At 43.1% G+C, this 21345-nt stretch overlaps 1 protein-coding gene across 1 annotated transcript in view; it reads left to right on the top strand.

Moving 5' to 3' along the window:
- The window catches only part of HGD (homogentisate 1,2-dioxygenase), a 45106-nt gene extending 31885 nt beyond the window's left edge, over positions 1-13221 (top strand). The window contains exons 10-14 of the mRNA XM_024769344.1: positions 353-477; positions 2623-2727; positions 5029-5155; positions 9800-9981; positions 12871-13221. Of these exons, the coding sequence (XP_024625112.1) occupies positions 353-477; positions 2623-2727; positions 5029-5155; positions 9800-9981; positions 12871-13020 (689 nt within the window). The 3' untranslated portion in view covers positions 13021-13221. The remainder of the gene's footprint in view (positions 1-352; positions 478-2622; positions 2728-5028; positions 5156-9799; positions 9982-12870) is intronic.
- Positions 13222-21345: the final 8124 nt, after the last annotated feature.

The following is a 21345-nucleotide window of genomic DNA, read 5'->3' as shown; positions in this document are numbered from 1 at the left end:
TATCATATCTTACCTTTCCTCTTTTCTAGTCTCTCCCTCTGCTCCCCTTCCCTCCCCTGTAGTGATGAGATAATGCACGTAAAATGTTTATAAACCATATTCACTCTACAACTTTAGGACATAATGCTGGTGATGATGATGATGATATTTTCATGATTTTTTTCTGACCAAATTCCTTAGGTCCTCCTTAAAAGGCACCAGACTGGGATTCCAATGAGCCTTTGAACAATGAAAGCAAATTGTGGAGTAGCTTTTGACGTGGAAGAAAGCCCTTTCTCTTTGTGCAACAGTGGGCATCTTTCCTATGTGATTTCAGAAGTGTCTAAAAGACTTTTGGGTCATTATGTTCTAGGAGCCAATGGCCTGGCCAATCCTCGTGATTTCTTGATACCTGTTGCCTGGTACGAAGATCACCAAGTGCCAGGTGGTTACACTGTGATTAATAAATACCAGGGCAAGATGTTTGCTGCCAAACAGGTAAAGTAAGTGGGTTTGTAGGCAGGGGAAGGAATGAATAGTTATTAAGCACCTTCTGATTGCCAAGGCTAGTATTAAGTATTTACATATATTATTTCATCTTTACCACATCACTAAGATACTACAAATAAGGTGCTACTTGCCTTACTTGTAGTCATGAAAACAGGCCAGGTGGTGATAACTTACCAAATGTCACAGTAAATGACAGAATCAGCATTCAAACCCATATCTTTCTGACTCCAAAGGGCATGCTATTTCTATTTATCAAGCAATAAACCCCCCGCAATATCTAGGTCTCTATAAATGGTGGAGGAAGCATAATATACAGGCAGGGCAATATGTTCTGAAAAGGGAAATGAGTTAATAGCAGTTCATCTAAGACTTATATTCAACAATGGTCACCATATTTTCAAATACAAGCAACAATTGATAGAAAACAAGCAGAACTCAGTTAGTTTGACTTCGTTTATAGCACCAGCCTGGTAAACTCAGGAGATAAGCAAAGGCATAGATAATAATAACAATATATAATCTATAATATAATACATTATTACTTCATATACTGGATATATAATATAGTAGAATAAAGTAACCATACAGTAAAAATAATCCAAAGATCTCTTCTGTTTACCATTATTCATTTGCTTTATTTTTGCCCATTTAACTTATTGCTTATATTTTACTAAGGCACGTTATTTTCTTTGGACAGCATCTAGAAGGTATGCTAACCAGCAGAGACCAACTAGTTTGGCGTTTAAAATTAACTCTTGAGGGTTCATTGTCACACTCATTGACACATAGTCACCCTCATATTCTCTAGATCAGGATTTCCTAAAATGTGGTTCAGAGACCACTTGCATCAGAAATTCTCAGGAAAGCTTGTTTAAAATGCAGGTGCTGAGCTACTACTCCAGCCTGGCAAAAATGATGACATGTGGGGATGCAGTGTGGAAATCACATTCATTTTTTTTTTCCTGTGCTATATAGTAGGCACTCACCAGCCATCTACTTCATACATAGTAGTGTACATACGTCAATCCCAATATCCCAGTCTGTCCCACCCCCCACCCCTTGGTGTCCATATGTTTGTTCTCTACCTCTGTCTCTATTTCTGCTTTGCAAATAGGTTCATCTGTACCATTGTTCTAAATTCCACATATATGTGTTAATATATGACTTTTTTTCCTCTTTCCGACTTACTTCACTCTGTATGATAGTCTCTAGGTCCATCCACATCTCTGCAAATGGCGATAAAGAAGATGTGGTACATATATACAATGGAATACTACTCAGCCATAAAAAGGAACAAAATTGTGCCATTCATGTTCATTTTTAAATGACTATTCCCTGTATTATATTTGACATATATTTGATAGCGGATCACCATTCTAGAGGTAGCCAGCAGCTCCATGGGTTTCCACTTTCCAAATGGACTCTGTATGGGTTATTCTCTGTGTGAGCCCCCACTGATCCATTCTCCCATCTCTGCCATGATCTGTGACCTGGGAGGCTGACCTACATGGACTGTATCACCTGGACTCCCTAGCCTAACTATCTTCCTATAACAGAACACTGATCCTCTCTTACCCCAAGGCAGACCCAAGAAGCATCACCTTAGGATTGCTCTGAAATCTCAAGTCCCTGGGGCTGGAACTCTTAGAGACCTTCTAGCCTTTCTGCACTCACCAACCCAGGCACTGAATATACTAGAATCTCCTCTGGGCAGCAGTTAGCTGGGGAGCAGTCACAGCCAAGTGCCTACCCTCAGCACTGGGAAACCCAGACGGTGGCCCAGATTGTCAAAGAATTGCTGGCATCCACAGATTCTCACAATTGTGTTAAAATTGTTGAAAAGGCACTGCTTGGAGCATGCGCTGTGCTTGTGCTGCACATGTGATCAGAAGCAGCTGCAGCTTATGAACTGGAAGACTAGGGTTAGCGGCATAGTGAGGACAGTTTGAGAGAATGTGAAGCAACCACAAGATGATTCAGGGTGATATTTTTCCCAAAGATGGTATTATTAAATGATGAGAACAGAATCACATCAAAAAAGAGACAATAATGCCAAGTGTAAACCGAGGAATCATAGCTACAAAAGCATTACATGCTAAAATCACCCTTTCCTGCCTTTTTGTTGTTAATCAGGATGTCTCCCCGTTCAATGTTGTGGCCTGGCATGGGAATTATACGCCCTACAAGTACAACTTGGAGAACTTCATGGTCATCAACTCAGTGGCTTTTGACCACGCAGTAAGTCTGGCCCACGGAGGGGCCCTGGGGAGAGGACACCCATATGTGGGAGGGGTCCACAGTAGACCCCTGACATTCACAGATTTAACACTACCAGCGTCACCCTTGGAAGCCCGAGTCATTTGTCGCTGTGCTGACAGGAATTTGAATCATCTGCTGCAAGGCTTCAGTGAAGGAGTAAATAACATAGCTAGAGGGCGATCCAGGCTAAACGCTCAGCACTCACCCTGCAGTACAGCTCAGTTCTCTACAGAGTATTCACAGGAACTCTCCTACATGGCTAAAAGCTTGGTTTCTTCCTGGAAAATATATCCCCAAAAGAAAACCAGTGCTAATGTTAGTGATGGAGTGGTGAGGAAGGAACATTTCTGGATTTGGAAAGTTCTCTGTCCTGCTCATAAATACCAAGAGTCTGCTAGCTCTGGCTGCCCACTCCAGTGCCTCCACTCCCGGCTCTTTTTAGCCATGATGGAACAGACAGCCCTCTTCTAAAGTTACTCATAATGTTCAGTGCTTGAATTTAAACCAAAGAAATTCTAGATTACGAACTCGATCATATTTTTCAGTCAATCAGGGGACTACAAATAGGTCCCCAGCCTACAGTGCAGGCCCCCAAGGCCCCACATTCTTGATAAAGTGCTACTTCTGAGATCCTGGGGGAAAGTTCACTTTGCATAATAGATTAACTTAACCCACAAGCTGGAGGGGTAATTAGAGCAGAAGCAAGAAACCAGAGACAGAAAGATTACTCTGAGCCAGTTCAGCTTACCTCTAGGGGCCCAAAACTACCCTTCTGAAGAGCAGCAACACTTAATAAAATCAAAAGGGAAAAGAAAATGAGGCATCATGCCCAAAGCAGCAAGAAAAAGGATCCTGAGACACTGATAGAGCTTTTATTTGAGCTTCGCTACCTTTTCTTTAACAGTTTCAGATCATTTCTCATGACAGATGAAGAAGTGTTCATTTTCACAGCATAAAGCGTTTTTTGACTTGCATTTACACATGCCCAATCTCCTCTGCACTGCTGCTATAGCTGTTTTCCCAAAATTCAGACCTGATCATTCTATCACAGCATTAGAAAACCTTTGCAGGTTCCCTGTGGTTTAGGATTAAGTCTGAGCTCTGAAGCATGGTATCTGATGGTCTTCACCATCTGGCCCTGGGCTCATTTCCCAGTACCACCTCTTGCCCCTCTCCCTTTTGCCAGTGCACTCTGGGCTTTAGCTCTCTTGCCTCAACAAAATCTCTGTGCATTTTGATCTTTCCTGTTTTCTGTGCTTAAAATGCCTTTCTGCCTTTTCCTTCCTTTCCTTCCCTTCCTTCCTTCCTCCTTCCCTCCCTTCTTCCCTCTCTTTTTCTTTCTTTCTCCTTTCATTCTTCAGGTCCTACCTCAAATGTCACCTCCTCTTTGAAGCCTTCCCTGATCCTCTCAGTAGAGATAGGCACTCTGTACCCCCTTGGCTCTCTATTTGTAAAGCTAGATTTCCCTTGGCACCTTGCTGTGATTCACTATTCATGCACTTGTTTCATTACTCCTTCAGTCCCCCTCACACACACCCACCACTACCACTAATGATGCTAGAGGGCAAGGAGTAGTGCTCAATCATCTTTGAATCCCAGACCCTCATGTGGCATCTGAAAGCAAACATGATCATTGATTGCCATTAAGTTGAATCTCAGTCTTTCCACCGAAGGAGTCTAAAGTTCTTGATAAATCATAATATTGTCCCCCCACCTATTCCCTTTTCCCCTACACTACCACCACCCAGACGAGTGATGCATTTTAGACCTGAGAGTCAAACAAGGGTAAGAAAGCAATGAGGATACCATCTGGAATCTCCGTGATTCCTCCAAAGAGATGCACATCCTACATCTATACCAACCCTTGGATATTATTTTATTTCTATTTCCACCTTACTCTGAGCACCCCTTCTGCCAAGAGCTCCCTGCAGCACATCCCAGCTCTGGTCACTCTGACCTGAGGTTGCGAGGCATGCACTGCTTGTTGTCAGACCCACAGGATAGTACTTACATGAAATGAGGGCTCAGCAGGGTGAAAAAGCTGCTTAGAATCTCCTTAGCTGGTGTTAATTCATTTTGCTTCAAGCACAGCAAGAGGGGAAAGTCAGATGAGTGATTACTACACCTCGATGACAAGCCCAGACTTCTTAGCCTGGCCTGTGGTTTGATCAGACATTACAGTTTCACTCAAAAACCCTTCATGAATGGGTAACGTGTGTCATTGTTCAGTCACCTCCCTTTCCTCGTGTCTTCAGGCTTTCCTTATCCTTTCTTTCACAGGACCCATCCATTTTCACGGTATTGACTGCCAAGTCTGTCCGCCCCGGAGTGGCCATCGCTGATTTTGTCATCTTCCCACCGCGATGGGGAGTTGCTGATAAGACCTTCAGGCCTCCTTATTACCACAGTAAGTCTTTTGCCAAGTTACATTTGAAAACCAAGGAGATGGCAGAGTGGTCAGCATTACCCACAGGGAACGCTGCCAGAGGTGTTTTTGGACGCCCTGTCCTGGCTGGAGTTCAAAGCCTGCCTCCCCAGGCCCAGTGCCGCTCCCCCCAGAATTTTAGCTACTTAAACACCACAACTTGTGTGGGGATGGCAGTGGCGTGTTGACTCTGAGAAGGAAACAACTGTGTAATGCCTAGAGCTCAGTTCCTCTGGCCCTGAAGAATGGCACAAAGGCCGGTAAAGGATGAAGCAAGATGTTTCTCTACATTTTAGGTATCAAGGGAGGAGGAACCACGGGATGTTGTTGGTTAGTTTGCTGTTTTTGGAAAGTTCATTATCTAAGTCTGGTTCAAGAGCCAATAAAATGTGCCTTCTCCAATAATAATTGGAGGGGTAAAGCAGATTACAGTCCACACTAGGGGATGGATCCTATTCTGGAAGCAGTTTCCGCAAAGCAGTTGTTGTCTAGAACAGAACTTACCAAATCTATGATTTTTTTCATTTTATTAATACTGTTTTTACTTACTGCGAACACTTACTGACAATTTCCTATGGCTCTAAGGTTCTTTAAAAGTATTAACCCATTCAATCCTCATAACAGCTGTGAAAGGTAGGTAGTATCATTATCTGCCTCCACCCCCGCCACTTTTTTTTTTTTTTTTTTCAGAGATAAAACTGAGCTGTGAAGGATTAAGTAACTTGCTCAAGGCCTCACAGCTAGTTAAGTGGTGGAGTCAGGATTCAATGAAGGCAGTCCGATGCCTGACCAGTCATGGGCACTAACGGATATGCCTAGCACAGTGCCCAGTGCATGATATGCATCTAATAAATATTTATTTAACAGGTGAATGCATTGCCAAGAATGAATAAGGTACCTCATGGCTGTACTTAATGAAGCTGGCATTTTTAATTGTGCAGTAGCTAGCTATAAACCCAACCTAAATGTCAACGCACAATTCTACTTCCTGGAGAGTGCATTTTTGTACATAGAGTTCTGGAAAGACTCTGAGGTGCATGTCAGCTGGAACATTCTAAAAAACAAACCCCTTTCTTTAGTTAACCTCAGGGCTTTCTGTCTCTGAGGCGCCTCTCGATATGTACCCAGGTGCCAGTACTTTAACAGGATACAACAGTGACTAAATGAGCAATTTAGGCATTTGTAGAGGGTGGAGAACAAAGGCCCTCAGAATGGAAGAAGGTCACTTCATGGTCAAATGTCAGCATCACCTTTCTCAGGTGAAATCACCTGAAAAGGACACAACTGGTTAACACTTCAAGGACACCAGATACTTTGTGAATAGAGATGTAACAAACTATGTCCTTTCTGAAGAATATCAAGCCCATCACAGGTCCCAACTGTTCTCCTCCTGGAAATTAGTCCCCTAGAGAGCCTGTTGTCAAGGCAAGAGAACTGCTCTGGATTATAGCCTGTACGTCACATACTAATCCTTGATACTTCACTATTTCACATAGTTCTTATATGGAGGCTGCTCTTCGTGCCTGAGGTAGTGGTTTTCAAATTTTAGCATGTGTCAGTGTCACCTGGAGAGCTTGTTAAAACGCAGATTCCTGGGTCCCACCTTCAGAATTTCTGCTTCAGAACGTCCAGGGTAGGACCTGAGAATTTGCATTTGTACCAAGTTCCCTCATGATGCTGATGCAACTGTTCCAGGAACCACACTTTAAGAGCATTAGGGGATATGAAAACCACTTAGAATGACTTTTTTTTAAAAAAATTTTTCCCTGGGTCCACTCTCAGAGAGTTTAATTAGTTGGTATTGAGGTGGAACCTCAGAATCTGCGTTTTGAACTAGCAAGTCAGGGGATTCTGATGCAGGAGGTCTACAGACCACATGTTGAGAAATGCTGGCCTGGGGCTTGTCTCCCCACCCAGGTTCGCTCCTGTGCTACAGTTGTCAATCCACTGCTTGATTTTAGTTTGTAATTCAGACTGCCTGAAACAAATGGCCTCGTGAAATGCCTCTTCTAATTTTTTTTTTTAAAGACTCAAATAAATTTGGCCCAGGATAGATAAATCTCAGAGAGGTATGGTTGCCCTGAGTTAGTTGGAAAAACCCCAGAACCCTGAGTTAGAAATTATTTTTACCAGAGATATTAAAAATAATGCTTTAGGGCTTCCCCGGTGGCGCAGTGGTTGAGAGTCCGCCTGATGATGCAGGGGACACGGGTTCATGCCCCAGTCCAGGAAGATCCCACATGCCGCGGAGCGGCTAGACCCGTGAGCCATGGCCACTGAGCCTGTGTGTCCAGAGCCTGTGCTCCGCAACAGGAGAGGCCACAATAGTGAGAGGCCCGCGTACCGCAAAAAAAAAATAAAAATAATGCTTTAGCAGTAATCAAAATCTCTGCCACTTTGATGTGACTTTACAGAAGTGGAGAATGATTTCTGTAGAAATATTGCCTCCAGTCATCTTGTTTTTTTTAATAAATTTATTTATTTTTGGCTGCATTGGGTCTTCGTTGCTGCATGCAGGCTTTCTCTAGTTGTGGTGAGCGGGGGCTACTTTTCCTTGTGGTGCGTGGGCTTCTCATTGTGGTGGCTTCTCTTGTTGCGGACCATGGGCTCTAGGTGCACAGGCTTCAGTAATTGGGGCATGCAGCCTCAGCAGTTGTGGCTCGCGGGCTCTAGAGAGCAGGCTCAATAGTTGTGGCACACGGGCTAGTTGCTCCATGGCATGTGAGATCTTCCTGGACCAGGTCTCGAACCAGTGTGCTCTGTGTTGGCAGGTGGATTCTTAACCACTGTGCCACCAGGGAAGCCCGCCTCCAGTCATCTTAATGCACCTTAGTCAACTGGATTCAGCATTAATCAAAAAGGCAAGGTCTACCTTCCCAGTGTCCTTTGAAATACAGAAAATAATGTAGAAATGTCATCACCAAATCATTGCTACCTAAATTCATATTCAGATCAAAGCTGAATTCTGTCTTGCTCTCTTCCCAAAATTAAGCCATGAAGGTGACCCTGAGGATACATACTAGATCAAGGAGTGTGACAGCATATTTAAGTCATGAACAGAACTGCTTTTAAAATATAGACACTTTATGCTTACAGTTGCTTCTTTTCCTCTGTTTCTGCTTCATGGAGAAACAAGTAGAGCTATGACCTGGGTCTTACCTTTTCTGCAGGGGCCTGCAGCAGCATTTTGTTTTCTGGGCAAAATGGCTATGGCTGCTCAGTCAGTTCCACAAGTATTTTGGCACTTGGCTATATTCACAAGTAAGGAAGGGGGTGGAGCATTTATCATGTCAAATGTTTGGCTTTGCAAGGGTTGCCAATGCCACATCTCTCTTCTCTGTCTAAGATTTGCACTCTCAGCACTCTCATGGGACAGACTATGACTATGACTATGACTATGAAGACCTTTAAAGAGGCTGTTTCGTACTCATTTCTATCACAGTACTTAGCACAGTGTCCATATATGCTGGATGGACGGAGAGGCAGATGGATAGGGTAGGAAATGGACAGATGAATGGATGGATAGTTAGATGGGTAGATTTTCACCCAGGTGTTATATTTCTTTAATTCTTGCTCTAGTTAAAGAGCTTTGTTTCAACAGAAACATAAGATAGAAAAAGTGGAAACATGGTGATTTTTGTCAAATTTTGTTGATTCTGGAGGCACAACTGGGACCAGTAAACTTATATGAAAGCAAATTTCCATTTAACTTGGGAGAACTTTCTAACACCCAGAGTCTTCAGTAATATGATAGGTTCCTTTGCTGAGTAGAGTGCTTCCATTCACAGGAGGCATGCAGGCAGAGCCCAGAAGGTAATCTGTCAGGAATGATGTACAGAATATTTCTGTTTTGAGTATAAGTAGGGGTACCTTCCAATATTAAGATTTTCAGATTCTATGAAGAGAATGTCAATGGAAAAAGAATGAATCTAAGAAACATTTTAGAGAATGAAAGAATAAGATGATATTAGATTCAGATATAGAAGGTATTTGTTAGAATATATAGTATTTATGGATTAGTTTTTATAGATAATAAGATTTTTTCACACAGATTATTATTTGTTAACGGCCTCCAAGTCCAGGGTTCTTTCCATTACATCACATTTCCAACAACACACACACACACACACACACACACACACACACACACACACACCACTTCAATTTTCTAATTTGGTAACCAGAAATATGGTGATACCCTGTATGACTGTGAGGCTATTTGGGAAGGGATTCAGATCTGAGAAAGAGGATAATTTTTATATGGGGCTTGTAAGCCTAGATGATGGAGTACATCCCTTCTTTATTATGATTTGCATGTTAATTATTATTAAAATTCTTGTCTGGGCCCTGATTTTCTTTAGATCTAGCATAATTTCATCCAGGCAGTGGAACTTAAGACCTCTGATAATCCACAGGGCCATGGAGTAGAGCTTTGCCTACCAAGAATTCCACCCTGATGAATGTTTTGCAGTTGTTGTCCTGTCTATCTATATTCTTTATTATTTCTATGAAATTTATCAGATTCTCCTATCTTCTTGACATTCTGTAGAAATAATGTTTGAGAGGTCTTGGTGTTTTCGGGCCTTGCCTGAGATAATAAAAATAATACTGTTTCAACCTTCCCAGGGAACTGCATGAGTGAATTCATGGGACTCATCAAAGGTCACTATGAGGCAAAGCAAGGTGGGTTCCTGCCAGGGGGAGGCAGCCTGCACAGCCCAATGACGCCCCATGGGCCTGATGCCGACTGCTTTGAGAAGGCCAGTAAAGCCAAGCTGGCACCTGAGAGGATTGCTGATGGCACCATGGTAAGCAAGTTAGATGTGAGGCTCTGGTGGCTTCTGGGGTCCCCAACCTTGCTGAGAGGCTATTTTTTATTTTTCCAAAGTCACAAAGAAGGAGTCAGGAGAGGAGAGTGTGTGTCTATGTGTATGTTCCCATGTGTGTATGCACACACCCCAGTGTATACACTAGACTCCTGATGTGATAGGGTAAAAAGAGTTTGTATTGTACTTGGAGTCAGACCTGGGTTCAAATTCTAGCTCTTGGTTCCTGTGTGACCTTGAGTAAGTCACTTAACCTCTCTGTGCTTCATTTTCTCCATCTGTAGAATAGGTAGGGCATCCAATCCAGCCAGTGGCTGTGATTTAACCCTGCTGACTGTACAGCACTGTTCAAATATAAGGGGAGATATTTTTAATACTATGTGAGGAGTCTTCCCTTATTTGTATGCAGCCCTCTGTATATATGCTCTGTCTCAGAGTCATCTCCTGCATTTTGAAGTAATCTTCTAGGGCCACAGGAACAGGGGATACACCTTTAGCTAGTTTCTCAAGCCCAGGAGGGTCAAGGAAACCTTTGCCTGACTACAGTCAGAGATTGTGAGCAGCAGTTCTCAGCTGTTTTCTCATTTTCTTTTGCTCTCCTTTGGCATGGGATGAAGCTGATGGGATTTAAAACCTGTTTTGTATTCCTCCTGTGTCATGCTGTAAACACTGAGGCTGAACACAATTGCAGTTAGCTGCAGTACTTGATTTCATTTTATTTTGCATTCTAGTTTATGTACCACAAGGAGTAATTTTATGCTAAATCATATGTAAATTTGCTTTAAAGTTTTAAACAAATGCCTTCAGTGCCACCTGACTTTAAAATTGATAGCACAGACCTGCCTGACTCCATGCCCAGCTTGCAAACTACCTAATCAGAGAGCTTATCTGTCCCTCTGCCCAACGCAGTTTACTTGCAGTTCCAACTTGAGGACCATAGTTGATGGAGCTGATCTGCAGGGGCAGGGTGCAAGTCCCATCTGCTGGACCTCGGCTCCATTTCCCCTTGCAAGGGCCTCTGCAGAGTTTCTGTAGAACCCCTTCATCTCTGTGCGAGAGCTCTATGAAATATTGATAATCTTAAGCTATTACCTCTGAAAATTCCTGGAAGTTCACAGGTTACCCCAGAGTTACCACTTAGTAACCTTCAGTACCCAACTTGGCTTTGGATAGTGTTACCAGGGAGCAGTGCTTTTGCAACAGTGAGGCACAGGACAGGGCTGTTTCTATGAGGAGCAAGACTTTGGGGAATGTCTAGGGCTTGGAGCTCTAGTGAGAAGGAGCTCTCCTATGGAGGGGAGCCCAGACTACCTGGCAAAGGAGGGTCCAACACTTTACTAGACCTAACTGGGTCTCCCTCACCATTTCCCATTACATAATTTGGATCCAGGCTCATCCATATGCCTTATCCTTATACCACTTTGCAATAAATTAACTTTATAATACTGTATCCAAAGCTCAGCTGGGATGGAGTTTTGTTACTCCAGTCAGACAGCAAGGCTCCTAAGAAGTAGTCAGCAAAGAGACAACAATAATTATGGCCTTAATAATGACTTTTATATCTGAATAGTGCTTTATAACGTGCACACCACCTCCATATGATCTTATTTGGTCCTCATATCAAGCTTGTCACGGGAAGTCAGCCAGAGACAATCAACTCCATTGTTTTATTTTTTTAATATGTATTTATTTATTATTTTATGTATTTGTTTGTTTATTTATTTAGTTATTTATTTTGGCCGCTCCTGTTCTTAATTGCGGCACATGGGATCTTTGTAGCAGCATGTGGGATCTTTAGTTGCGGCATGTTAGTTGCGGCATGTGCACTTCTTTAGTAGCAGCATGCAGACTCTTAGCTGTGGCACACATGCGGGATCTAGTTCCCCGACCAGGGATCAAACCCAGGCCCCCTGCATTGGGAGCGCAGAGTCTTACCCACTGGACCACCAGGGAAGTCCCTCTCCATTGTTTTAGGCAAAAAGAAGTTAATGTATATTAGACACCAGACATTAACATGGGTTCTCTGAGTTGTGGCACAAAGAGAATTTTTATCTTCCTTTTGTCTATGTATATTTTTTAAATTTCCAGTGACATGAGCACATAAGAATTGTAGGGTTTTCTTTTTTTTTTAAGCCGTAGTGAGTCAGAAAATCAGCAACAGGTGAAGCTGGAATGTTTAGGGTGCACAGGGCACTTGCATATTCTTTCTGTTGCAGATGAAACCTGTCTGAACATAGCAGGACATCCACCATTCAGAACCTTCTGGGACAGGCCTTTTAAAAGTGCTACAGACGTTCCTGCTCCCTTCTTCCCATCTCCTCCTCCTCACTCTCTCTTTTCCTTCTTTTCCTTTTCTCAGCCTATCTCTTGGTCAGAGTCCTGCAAAAGAAAGGCTCAAATCCCAGCTCTATGATTTCTTACTGCTATCACCTTAGACAGTCATTTCCCAGCTCTGAACCTTAGTTTCCTCATCTGCAAAATGGGAAGTATGTTCTCCCTCATATGGACATAGCCACAGTAAAGGCCCCTGAGAAGAATATTCCTAGGACTCTCCCACCTCTGCCCTTGGATCTAGCAAATTTAGCTCCATGATGCTACAAGGACAATGTGATGCTTACGTGTCCAGTTCCATTTGACAGAATGAAACTTGAGTGTCAGAGAAGTTAAGGATCTTGCACAAGCTACTACCCACTTATAAGTAGTAGGGCCAGAGCCAGAACCCAAGACTTGAGTTTTTCTCCTCACCGTGCTAGCACACATGATTTATTATTCAAAGATTCTACGTACTCATATCATCTCTCTTGACATCTAATCAAACGTGTTTTATTATCCACCTTTCTTCTTTCTTGTCCCCATCCTCATTCCCTACAGGCATTTATGTTTGAGTCTTCTCTAAGTATGGCCGTCACCAAGTGGGGCCTGAAGACCTCTAATTGTTTGGATGAGAACTACTACAAGTGCTGGGAACCTCTCAAGAGCCACTTCACCCCCAATTCCAGAAACCCTGCAGGAACTAATTGAGACTGGAGCATTACTACCATAATGGAGGATGGATTTGTGTGATTTCCTTTAGAATCTTATGCTCTTTGGCAGTACTGGGGGAGGAGGTTGGTTAAAATGAGAACTTTTTCACAGTCAAGGAACTCAAACATTTATAGAGATGTATTTGGAAAGTGCTGTCAGCTTAATTACTCAATAAATACTTGCTGCTGTTCCGTGAAAGTGGCAGTTGGTCATAATCAGGCCTTGATGAGGCAGACCTGTGGTGCCCAGGAATGGAAGTCCATTAGATTGGACCAGGAGATTAGGTTCTCCTGGAGTAAGAAGACAGGCAAGAGAACAGAAAGGAATGGGAAGCAGTATTTCTCACTACTTTATTTTATTTATTTATTTTGCGGTACGCGGGCCTCTCACTGTTGTGGCCTCTCCCGTTGCGGAGCACAGGCTCCGGACACGCAGGCTCAGCGGCCATGGCTCACGGGCCCAGCCGCTCCGCGGCATGTGGGATCTCCCCGGACCGGGGCACGAACCCGTGTCCCCTGCATTGGCAGGTGGACTCTCAACCACTGCGCCACCAGGGAAGCCCTTTCTCACTACTTTAGTTCTGTAGTTTTAACACATTTCCCCCAGTTTGTTGCCAAATTTTGCTGCTACCAAATTTTTATTTAACAATGTGTAATGAGAGTCAGCTATGTGTCAGGGCCTAGGAACTAGGGTTGCCAGATAAAATACAATATGCCCAGTTACATTTGAATTTCAGATAAATCACAAATAATTTTTAGTATAAGTATGTCCTGTGCATTATTTGGATATACTTATACTAAAAAATTATTCATAGTTTATCTGAAATTCAAATTTAACTGATATGCCTGTATTTTTATTTGCTAAATCTGTCAGTCCTACAAGGTCGTCAAGGAGATAGACATGGTCCTGGCCCTTACAGAGTTTACATTCTAGACAGGGAGACAAAATACACAAACAGTATAATTACAAATTGTGAAACAGGCAAAGAAGAAAACAAATAGGAACTGAGATGGGAATGACAGGTGGGATGGGGAGATCTTTCTTTAGAGAGGAAGATCTTCATTGAAAAAGTGACATTTAGCCAGACCTAAAGGATAGGAAGGAGCAAGTCATTGGAAGAGTAGGGCTGGGCTGGGCTGGGGAAAAGGAGCATTCTAAGAAAAAGCCTCGTGGGTTCAAGGAACTCAAAGAAGAGTGGATGTGGGGAGCCCAGGAGCAGGCCGTTGCAATAGTCCAGGCAAAAGACACCATTGTCCTGGACTAATGAGGTGGCAGCAGGGAGAGAGTGGATAAATCCCTGAAAGCTTTGGGGTAGACCTGAAAGAACTTGTTAGTGGACTGGATGTAAGGTCTGTGGGAAAGAGGAGTTGCAGACAGGGCTGGGACAACTGCTGGGTTTCTGGCAGTGGCATTTCATGATCTCAAACAATAAGGTATCTTTGAGGGTGACAGTAGTTGGTGTGCCTTCCCAATGTTCCTTAATATATTAAGAAATCTTTATTAAAAATAAACCAGTGTAAACTAGTAAAGCAGTTAATCCTTTAAAATTTTTAAATTGACCCCATAGCAGGTTGCCAGTGGCTCACCTATATCCCATTAATAATCACCATCCTGTGTTGACCAGCTCCTTCCAGATGCCAGCAGGGCACTCACAACATTGACTGAGGCCCAAACCAGAACAAAGTGCTGAGGATTTCTTTTTTAACATCTTTATTGGAGTATAATTGCTTTACAATGTTGTGTTAGATTCTGCTGTATAAAAAAGTGAATCAGCTAGTGCTGAGGATTGGATGGCCCTGGACACAGCCCTCAACCAACGGAACAGAAACTAGTGGATAAATACGCCAGCTCTCTTGCTCCATACTTCTGAGGCTTGTGTTCAGCTGTGATTCCCCTCAACTTCCAGAAGGATTAAGCTCCACTGCTCATGGTGGCAACTTCTAGAAATGTATCCATTAGTAGCTTCCTTCCCTCTCACCTCCCCACTCTCCTACGGTGCTTCCTGGGTTCTTATCTCAAATAACCCCAAACTAAGACAACCACTGAATATTCCCAAACTCCAGCACATCCGTAATGAGCTCATTCTAACCCTCCTCTTATACACAAACCTAGACTCTCACCCATTTTGGTTCACTCTATCAGTGTGGTGACAAAGCCTCCCTAGAGCTAAGGAAACGTTCTGGGTTTACATCCATTTAGCATCCAAGCCTGTGTACTTTATCTCCCCAGTGCTGGCAGCAGCTCATCAGCAGGAGAAAATATTTCACCCAGACCAGGCTCTTCACACTAATTTAAAAAAGATTTAGTTTCCTTCTGTTGTGCTTCAGATCAGCTAGAAAGATCTGTATCATTTCCTTAATTCCCTATTCTCGAAGATGCCTTCCTCTACTATGCTTCCCAAGAAATACACCATCTCTTGGCTTAGAAATTAAAAACTCTTTTTAAAAAAAAAAGCCACCCCGATTAAGTTTCCTCCAATGACAGGAGGGTTTTCTGCCAGGTACCCTTGGCATCTTTATATATTTTCAAGAGAATGCCATAGAAGCCACCCTTCCCTTTTTTCTTTTTGGGAGACTTCTCTCACAGCCTGGGCTACTGGCAATCGCTCTAGACCAATGGTTCTCAGTAAGGGTGATTCTGTACCCCTCGCCCAAGACATCTGGCAAAGTCTAGAGACATTTTTTGGTTGTCACAACTGGGGAGGGTGCTACTGGCATCTATTAGGTAAAGGTTAGGGAAGTTGGCAAACATTCTACAATGCACAGGACAAAGAATTATCCAGTACTGAATGTCAATAGTGCTGAGGTTGAAAACCCTGCAGTGGTTTTCAACTTCAGCTATACATTGGACCTCCTGGCAGCTTCTGAAACTCCAAGTGCCCAGGGTGTATCTCAGCTCAACTAAAGTAGAAATACTGGGAATGGAATCTAAGTGAGAATTTTTTTTTTTTTTTTTTTGCGGTACACGGGCCTCTCACTGTTGTGGCCTCTCCCGTTGCAGAGCACAGGCTCCGGACGCGCAGGCTCAGCGGCCATGGCTCACGGGCCTAGCCGCTCCGCGGCATGTGGGATCTTCCCGGACCGGGGCATGAACCCGTGTCCCCTGCATCGGCAGGCGGACTCTCAACCACTGCACCACCAGGGAAGCCCCCAAGTGAGAATTTTTTTGAAACTCCTCTGGTAATTCCAATGCACAGGCAAGGGTGAGGACCACTGTTTTGGAAACTACCTTAAAATCAGTATCCAAAACATTCTCTGTTTCCAACCTTAGATCCTGGTCCAAATCTGGGCTTCCTGGGGTCTACAGAAATGAGGTGGAAAAGGTTCCCAATGTTTCATGGAATGAGATGGGATGGGATGGGATGGGGTGTGTAGTGAGCAATTACCCAGGAGGAGAATCAGGCTACAAGGCAGTGGTGAGGTGGGCCACTCTCTTCCTTCAGAAAGCACAAGCTTTATTGCCCAGATGGGGCACAGAGAGAGTGCAGGGAGGACGAGAGGGAAGGTAAGAAACCTAATGCCCGGATGTAAACTATAAGTTAATAGTTAATGTGCAGTTTCTGTGTTGTAGTTTCCCAGAGTGATGAAAGAGTTATCACTTCTGGGTTTGAAGGAAGTTCTATCCTTCTGGAAAGATATTTTACTACTAAAATGAAAAAAAGGTGGGGGGGCTTGAGAGCTGACATTTAAACTTCTTTGTTACATTTAGTAATTAGCTAGCCTTCAATTTAATATAATCAACTTTATATAATTGCATGACAAATCTGAAGTATGTCCAAAATGTATCCTTTTGTGAGTCAGTGTTGTACATAATTAAGAGGACAGATGCCAAAGCCAGACTGCCTGGGTTCCAATCCAGGCTCTACCACTTATTAGCTGTGTGACCCTGAGTGAGTTATTAATTTTTCTGAGCCTCTTATTTCCTCAGCTGTAAAATGTGGATAATGATAGTACCTACTTCATAAGGAATTCAGACTCTGGAATCCAGACTGTGCTTATAGCTGAATGAGTTTGAGCAAGTGACTTAACCTCTCTGAACCTCACCTTCCTCATTTGTAAGAAGGAAATTATTTATTTCACAAGGATTTGGTGGGGGTTAAATGAGAGCCTGCATTGAAAGCACCCACACTGCTTTTGGCACATAGTGAGCATAGGCAAGCTTAGCTATTATTGTTATAGTTTATTGTTGCTATGGTGACTCAGTGAATACTTATTAGTTCCTGCCTCAGAGAAGCTATTGTGTGACCTACTGTAGGATACACTGGACTGAGTAAGCCAAGGTCCTTGTCCCTAAATAACTAGCCTTTAGCTGAGGAGGAAGGCATGTGTTCTTCTAATGCAGTAAGTAACAGAAGCCCAAAGTGTGGAAAATTTAAAGTACATACTGCCTTCTTTTCGTCATCTTTTAGGTCTTAAAACAAGAAAACCATATTGAAGTTCAATTGAAGATTTCAACAATGCATATTAATAACTCAATTAAAGTGAGTTAAGACAGAATCTAAAATGGCTTTGATATAAGTAGTTCACCTATGACTAACTACAGAGCTTTTCTGAGGAATCTTGCCTAATCAGGTGGGCCGTTGGACTCTAATTAGCCTACTCCAGGTTTTTTAAATCTAAAATTATATCACAAGCTTTGACACAACTCACTACAGTACTACTAACAGTGATACCTCATAAAAAAACAAGTGTATGCAATTCTATACAGTTCCTGGAATAGAAATTTAACAAACGGGGCAGTTTCACTCATTAATGAGCATTTACTGCCCTTATTTTATAAATAAAATTAAAATCTAAAGGACAGGTGTATTTTACAATACCGCTTCTCTTAATAAAAGGACATGGTATCAATTGAGTGCAGTCAACTGTAACTGAAAATCTAACATTAGCTTAACAACTAGGACTTTATTTCAAAAAAGAAGTCTGAGGTTGGCAGGTCAGGACAAGGACAATGATAACACGAAGTTATCCTGGAACCAAGTTCATTCTGGTTTTCTGCTCTGCTATTCTTGGATATTGTCTTATCTTCATCTCACTTCCATGTTCTAGGTCAGGGGAAGGGAGGAAAGCAAAAGAGTGAAGGAACAGAAAGATTTCTCCTTGGGAAATGTCTTTTATTGAGGGAAGGAAGCCCTCCCCAGGAGATTTCTCTTACGTCTTATGTGCAGAACTGGGTCACATGTCCACCCTTAGACCAATCCCAGGTTCATTCCCTAGGTGTGGGGTCATGCCCACCCTCCCTGAGATAAAGGGACTTCCACCACCCTCCCAAACAAATCAGTGTTCTATTAGAAGAAAAAGGAGAGTGAGTATTGGTGGGCAACAACTACTGCCTGCCATGGATACATTCTTGTATCCATGGAAATCCTTGGAAATTCGGCAAGAATAACATGGGAAATGTTGGTTTTGAATCAAATATTTTCACTCTCACAGCCCCAAGAAGAGATAAATCTACTAATACTTGCTTTACACAGAAAATGCTCCAAATGTCTGCCTAGGTTCTCTCCAAATACATCCTTATTAAAATTGTTACCAACCTTCCCATGTTGGTCCCCAACAAAGGTCCTTCTGCCAGTGTCGTTGGAGCTAATAGAACAAGACCAAGTTCAGTTCAGGAGCAAAGGAAAGCTTTATTCTTTGATCAAAGAATGGAGATGTGAGCTCGAGCCCTAGAGCACATGCTCTCTCTGGGACAGGCAACCGGAGGGGCTGCTTTATAGGGTTCTCATCTGCAGAGGGAGGGGCAGCGGAGTTCTTGAGGGTCATGCGCAGTTGTGCTGTTCATGGCACTTCAGGCCACAGCATCTCTTCACACAGCACGTGGCCATCTTGAATTGAGGTGTCAGGCACAGCTGTTTTGCCCCAGGAACTCTAATCCGATGTGTTAGGTGCAAGGCCTCTGCGCACAGGCCCCTATGGGCAAGTGAAACTAGACTAAGCACAAGAGAAGAGGTTTAGACCTTAAATTATCACCTAGATTCCATCTTATTTTTCCCAGGATCCCAGTGGTCTTTGCTGGTGACAAAATGGCTTTTCAAGTCTTCTTTTTATACAGGGTAAGGAGGTTGGCTGGCAGTTGTCTCAATTGTCCTGACAGTCTCATTTCTAATCACAAACAGGTGACACGGACAATCAGGGCAGTAGGACTTAATCAAAACCTAGAATACTGATCCTCAAATTAGCAGGGTTTCTTTCTTTTTTTCTTTTAATTTTAACTTTTTAAAATTTTATTTATTTATTTTGGTTGTGCCAGGTCTTAGTTGCGGCAGGCAGGCTCCTTAGTTGCAGCCGGCAGGCTCCTCAGATGTGGCTCACGGGATCCTTAGTTGTGGCACGTGAATTCTTAGCTGCAGCATGCCTGTGGGATCTAGTTCCCTGCATTGGGAGGTGGATTCTTAACCACTGCGTCACCAGAGAAGTCCCTTTCTTTTCTTTCTTTTTTATTAAATAGACCTTATTTTTTTAGAGCAGTTTTAGGTTCATGGCAAAATTGAGGGCAAGGTACAGAGATTTCCCAAATACCCTCTGCCTTCAGTCATGCATGGCCTCCCCCATTATCAATATCCCCCACCAGAGTGGTATATTTTTTACAACAGAGGAACCTACATTGACACACGAGTGTCACCAAAAACCCATAGTTTACATTAGGGTTCACTCTTGGCATTGTACATTCTGTGGGTTTGGACAAATATAACAACATGTATCTACCCTTACAGTGTCCTACAGAGTAGTTTCACTGTCCTAAAAATCCTCTGTCCTCTGTCTATTCATCCCTCCCTTGGTTGCTTCCAGGTTGTGGCCATTATGAATTAAGCTGCTATAAACATCCATATGCAGGTTTCTGTGTAGGCATAAGTTTTCAACTCCTTTTGGTAACTACCAAGGAGTATGATTGCTGTATCATGTGGTAAAAGTATGTTTAGTTTTGCAGGAAACTGATACTGACAAACTGCCGAAGTGACTGTACCATTTTACATTCCCACCAGAAATGAATGAGAGTTCTTTATCAGGGTTCTTGAAGAATTGGACAAGTTGTTTCTCCTATCCAAACCTTTCCTATAGAGTTAGGCTGTGAGACTAGCAGATCTTTAAAGATCCTCCCAGCTCTAAATATATACCTGTGAATGTGCTAGAAATGTGCACATGGGGGTCCCTGTTCTTGAAGGCAACATCTCTTAATCCCTCCAAACTGGATTAGGTGTCCTTTCTCAGTATTGGGCTCCACAAAACATCAGTCTTTATCGCTTTCAAAGATATGCCCTCTGGAGTCAGCCTGCCCAGATTTAACTTCTATCTCAGCCCTTATTAGCTAGAGGACTCGAGCAAATTATTTAACCTCTCAAAATTTTATGATGATGAGATATAAGATGATTTTAATGATGATTTTTAAGATACGTTGAGAGGTGTGTAAAGCCTTTACTTTAGCTTAGTGCCTGGAACACGAGTAAAAGCTTAATAAGCGTTGACTGCTGTAATTGTTTTTCTCCATTGTGAGTTCCTCCAAGAAGAAGCTATATCTTCAGATTAGTATCCTTAGTGCTTAGTAAATGACCGGGGCTCAGTTAAGTATTTGATCAACACAGAAAACCAGCAGGATGACACTAGCCGATGAGGTAACCCTGGACGACTTGATCACGGCGAAAGATGACCTCTCTGGTGCCGACATCAAGGCAATCTGTACAGAAGCTGGCCTCATGGCCTTGAGAGAACGTAGAATGAAAGTAACAAATGAAGACTTCAAAAAGTCTAAAGAAAATGTTCTTTATGAAAAACAAGAAGGCACTCCTTAGGGGCTCTATCTCTAGTGGACCACAGTTGGCTTCCAGGAAAAGGTTGGAAGTGTCCCGACCCCTTGGAGGTGTGAGGTTGGGGAAGTTGCCTAGGAGTCCACGTTCCGGTTGGTCTTCATTAGCACAGCATCCTGAGTATCTTTTGAGCATGATGTGTAGGATTCCCATCTGGCTCTCTTTGTATGTTGGTCACGTGCAGTGCTGTCTTCCCAATAAAGCGGCTCTTTCTCAAAACCCCCCCCTCCACACACACAGAAGACACCTGATGGCCAGTGTCCTACTAGAATTCAGTAGGACACAGGCTCCTTTGTCCCAGTGGCTCCAGGAAACGAACCATCCCCAGTACCTGCAGACCAACAGCAGCTCATTTTCCTTGTGGCCTGCACTTGTCTCTCCTCCCAAACCCCCTGATGGGAAAAAATGGCTTCTGTGCCACTCCTGCAGAGCATGATTTTGGAGGAGAAGCTGCCCATCCAGCTTCTAGTATATGGCACCGGGGTTATTGAAACCCTCCACCTCCATCTACCCTCACC

The sequence above is a fragment of the Neophocaena asiaeorientalis genome, unplaced genomic scaffold, assembly GCF_003031525.2.
Source record: "Neophocaena asiaeorientalis asiaeorientalis breed wild unplaced genomic scaffold, Neophocaena_asiaeorientalis_V1.1 scaffold671, whole genome shotgun sequence".
Taxonomy (NCBI): domain Eukaryota; kingdom Metazoa; phylum Chordata; class Mammalia; order Artiodactyla; family Phocoenidae; genus Neophocaena; species Neophocaena asiaeorientalis.
The sequence above is the reverse complement of the archived record's forward strand: the minus strand, read 5'-3'. Positions and strand labels throughout refer to the sequence as shown.